The 4,481-nt window shown below is 54.8% G+C and overlaps 1 protein-coding gene across 1 annotated transcript; it reads left to right on the forward strand.

The window, feature by feature from the left end:
• The first annotated feature begins 1,328 nt into the window (after window positions 1-1,328).
• Window positions 1,329-3,185, forward strand: LOC102825642 (60S ribosomal protein L8-like). The gene is made up of 5 exons (XM_006830792.1): window positions 1,329-1,471; window positions 1,549-1,690; window positions 1,840-2,058; window positions 2,744-2,859; window positions 3,008-3,185. Exons 1-5 carry the CDS (start codon window positions 1,334-1,336, stop codon window positions 3,164-3,166), a joined length of 774 nt encoding a protein of 257 aa, XP_006830855.1. The 5' UTR covers window positions 1,329-1,333; the 3' UTR covers window positions 3,167-3,185.
• The last annotated feature ends 1,296 nt before the right edge of the window (window positions 3,186-4,481 follow it).

A 4,481-nucleotide genomic window follows, 5' to 3' on the forward strand; every position in this document is an offset into this window, starting at 1 on the left:
AGAGGATTCTTGGGTGGCAGTGTTTTTCTTTCAGGGTTTTATATATATCACCCCATTGCCTTCATGCCTGCATGGTTTCTGTTAAGAAATCTGAGCTTCATCTGATTTGCTTGCCTTTGTATGTTATATTTCTCTTTTCCCTAGCAGCTTTCAAGATCCCTCAGGCTAGAAGCTCACCTCCTTTCATGGCTAAGTCCTAAGACCCTCCCCTGGAACACCCCCTCCACAACCAGCACAGGCTCCCTCCCACCCCTCAGGACTCCACCTGGAAGCATATGTTCATCCACCAGAAACTCCTTATCCTCCACCTCTGACCCCCACACTCCCCGGACCAACTGCTTCATCCTGGGCCCCTTACCTGCATTCCTCCTCCACCCACCTATCTGCTCCACAGGGCTCTGGTCACTGTCACTAAAGGGTCACTCCTCCAGTCTCCTGTTCCACTGCATGTGCCTCCCCCTCTCCACCACCGCACTATGTCCTCCTGGGCCTCCTTTTCCGCCCCACATCTAGGTAAAGAGTGTGTCCAGGGCTCCTCTCCTCGACTTCGACCCGGCAAAAGGTCCGATCCAGCGGCCAATCATTTGTCAACTGTCGCCCAAACCGCTCCATAAACCAAGACGTCCCCCAGGCCCATCCGCCCATCTCCCCGCCTGTCACCTGGATGCAGTGCACTGGCGGGACCCCCTCTCCAGACAAGGCAACCCCAATCCTACAATGGTGCTCCTCACTGGACAGGGGGCCCTCTCCTGACAAGAGGGTCCCTTACCCTACAGGGGTCAGTTTAGCCCCAGCATCTCCTGAATGAGTCGCTGTGCTAGGAGGAGGAATACTTAACTTTTCGGTGCCTTTTGGGCCGCTCAACGGGTGGCAATGACAGCACTACAACACAGAACCCGGGAGCGACTATTAGGTGCAACCCCAAACCTCCAACCCTGCACAGACGACCAGGTAGGGAGGTGAAGCCTAGGGTGAAGCTAGGAGGAAGGACTTATTCGGACTACAAGTCCCAGAGTGCGTCGCGCACCGGAAGGTCGAGGCCGGCCCCGGAAGATAAGGTAGCTCGCGGACTCTGTGTTTCCTCTTTCGGCCGCGCTCGTAAGCAGGTAGGACGTTCTTAGGCTGCTGCGGACCCAGTTCCATCCGCCGCCATCCGTCGCCCTGGGAGTTTGGGGGCCTCTTGACACTCTTCCTATGGAGGCACTGGGGCTTAGTGGCCTGGCTGGAGCAGCAGGGCGGACCAGGACGGGATGCGGGGACTTGGGAAGCTGGGTTAACGGGGATACCTGACCCGCCCGCGCCCTGACGGTGGATGCCTCCTAGACCTGCTGCCATGGGACGCGTAATCCGTGGGCAGAGGAAGGGAGCCGGCTCCGTGTTCCGTGCGCACGTGAAGCATCGTAAAGGAGCTGCGCGGCTGCGCGCCGTGGACTTTGCTGAGCGGCACGGCTATATCAAGGGTATTGTGAAGGTACGGGGAGCCGGGCGGAAACGGGGCGGGGGGAGAGGCCGCTCAGGACTCGACGCTCACGCCGTCTCGACTCGCAGGACATCATCCACGACCCCGGCCGTGGCGCGCCCCTCGCTAAGGTGGTCTTCCGGGACCCGTACCGGTTCAAGAAGCGTACAGAGCTGTTCATCGCAGCTGAGGGCATACATACGGGCCAGTTCGTGTACTGCGGCAAGAAGGGTGAGTGGAGTCTGCCAAGGAAAAAGGGATTTGGAGGGCTCGCCCAGGCAGGCCTCAGCTGGGAACACACCGTCTGGCCGGAAGGTAGCTAGTGTGAAAGCTGGGCTGGGTTCGTGTGGGCGAGGGTTACTGATGGTGATCACCCCCAGCCCAGCTCAACATCGGCAATGTTCTCCCCGTCGGGACCATGCCTGAGGGTACCATCGTGTGCTGCCTGGAAGAGAAGCCTGGGGACCGGGGCAAGCTGGCTCGGGCCTCCGGGAACTACGCCACAGTGATTTCCCACAACCCCGAGACCAAGAAGACCCGTGTGAAGCTGCCCTCCGGTTCCAAGAAGGTCATCTCCTCCGCCAACAGAGCCGTGGTTGGTGAGTGTCGGGCAGGGAGTCCCACTGCCTGTTTTGTGAGTTCCTGTGCCCTAAGTGGTTTCAGAGGTCTTTCTAAGATGGTTCAGCTGACTTAGGGTTGAGAGTGGTTAAGTTTGTCAGGCAGCGGGCATCTGCACTCGGGTGTGACCTGGACTGGTGGGAATCCTACAGTTTCATTCAATTGAAGAAGAGGTTTTTATTAAAAGAATCAGGTATTTTGTCCAAAGCCATATAATATTAAGCCGGAGGAAGGATTTGAACCTAGGTGTTTCTGGTCACTTTACTGCTTGGCAGCCTCTGCCCAGTTATCCCTGCTCAGAGCCCATGGACTGTGTTGTGGTAGCTGTCCCGAGAAGATGGTGTTGGGGGACAAATGACATGCTTATGAAGGGGATTGCTAAGAATGAAAACGTAACGGGAAAACCTGAAAAGCTCTCTTGGTATGCTCGACAATGCAAACGAGGGCCTGTTAGGATCATGAGCTTGAAGAAATTTGTCGGTCATAGCCCAAGGTGCAAGGAGATTCTTGGGACAGAAGGGCGGGGGCGGACTTCCTCCTTGGTACTTGTATCTCAGCTGTGTGTGACATTGTACAAAGAGGGTGATTAATACAGGAGCTGGGCACCTGTTCTGGGGAAGGCTCTGGCGCATGATATGTGTCCCTGAAGTATCTAATTTCCACCAGGTGTGGTGGCTGGGGGTGGCCGCATTGACAAGCCCATCCTGAAGGCTGGTCGTGCCTACCACAAATACAAAGCCAAGAGAAACTGCTGGCCTCGTGTGCGGGGTGTGGCCATGAACGTGAGTAGCCAGAAAGTCGGGCTTGAGGGGCCAAGAGGCTGGGTGGATGGTCCCAGGAGCATTCCAGTACCACTGAAGGGCTTTGTAATCTTAGGCCTACCTTGGCAGATAGACCACCCACACTAACACTGTTGTCATCTTTCTGCAGCCTGTGGAGCATCCCTTCGGAGGTGGTAATCACCAACACATCGGGAAACCCTCCACTATCCGCAGGGATGCCCCTGCTGGCCGAAAAGTTGGTCTCATTGCTGCTCGCCGTACTGGGCGGCTCCGGGGAACCAAGACTGTACAGGAGAAGGAGAACTAGAGCTGCGAGCTCAATAAAGCTTTTCCCACCATGTGCCTGTGATTTCAGTGAAGGGTCTTTCCGGACAGGACCCTGTTCTAGGTTGGGACACAGTATCATAACGATGCAGTTTAAGTACCAGTGAATGGTGGGAACATTGTAAAAGGATGGGTGTCCTGGGGCTGGAGACCAGGTTTGGGAATAAACTCTTGGCGTTTTGTCCTCCTGGGATGCAAGTGAGGAAACAACTTGGATTTGAGCCGCAATCTCTATACTTACTGAGTCTCCCATTGGCTGCTTTGTGTCCAGGACCACCTAGTTATAACATTCACCTGTCCAGGTACCCTTGGGGGTGTTACTGGCTTGTAGATGCCAATGTGGCAGTGTCTTGGGCCCATGACTGGTCTGAGCACTGGGAGTTGGTCCTAGGGGGTTTTGAGGGGAGACTCTGTATAGTGAGGCTCTGAGAAGGAAGACTACAGCTAGGAATGCATTACATCACCTCGCAGTTAAGTAGGTCCAACTTTGAATGTGGCAGGGGTAAGGAGCCTATGCTCTGGGTACCTTAATTTTGGGTCAGACTACCAACTCTGCTTCTCACACCCAGCAGGAAAAAATGGGGTTCCATTTGGTGGTTTGGGGCCTTGCTGTGTGTCTGGGCAATAGCTTGGGGTGGCACGGCCTTTGTGGTCTTTACTCTCCAGAACCCCATCACAATGTCCAGACCCCCCTGAGTTTCATGGAGGACTCTGGAAAGGCTTAGGTGTACACAGCTGACATGAAAGGATGGCCTTCTGCTTGGACCACCCCACCTGGCCCCACCACCATCCATATTGAGTCTTCATTAGCACTTGGGCTCAGCTGTGAGTTTTCTCACCTGTAAACAAGACTGGCTCCACTCCACTATACATGTCTTGTGTCTTAAGAGTTGACACCTGGAACCCCAACCCCCACACTGGCAAATACCTGCCCAGTGCTCACTCACCCTGGAGTGAAGGTAAAGGGGAGGCTGTGGGCTGAATACCATGACCCAAGTCACTTGACATATCTGCCAAGGAGATTGGCTAGTCAAGGGTGTATACTGTTTAGCAAGCAGGAGGATGGGGAAGAAATTCAGATTGAGATGCCCACTGGAGCTCCCCATGGCCTCTTAGAGCTAATGCTCTTAACTGACCACATTGGGTCTTTGTTACAGGTTTCTGAGACTAAATCTATGAGGGACCAGAAAGCATCTTTCTCCAGCTTGTGAAGGGTATGGGGTTCTAATGGCAGTGGCCATCCCTCCCTGAGCTTTGTAACGAGTGAATCTAAAGTTTGTCCCTGTCCCAAGGGCCTG

This window comes from Chrysochloris asiatica, unplaced genomic scaffold, assembly GCF_000296735.1.
Source record: "Chrysochloris asiatica unplaced genomic scaffold, ChrAsi1.0 scaffold00001, whole genome shotgun sequence".
Classification (NCBI taxonomy): Eukaryota; Metazoa; Chordata; class Mammalia; order Afrosoricida; family Chrysochloridae; genus Chrysochloris; species Chrysochloris asiatica.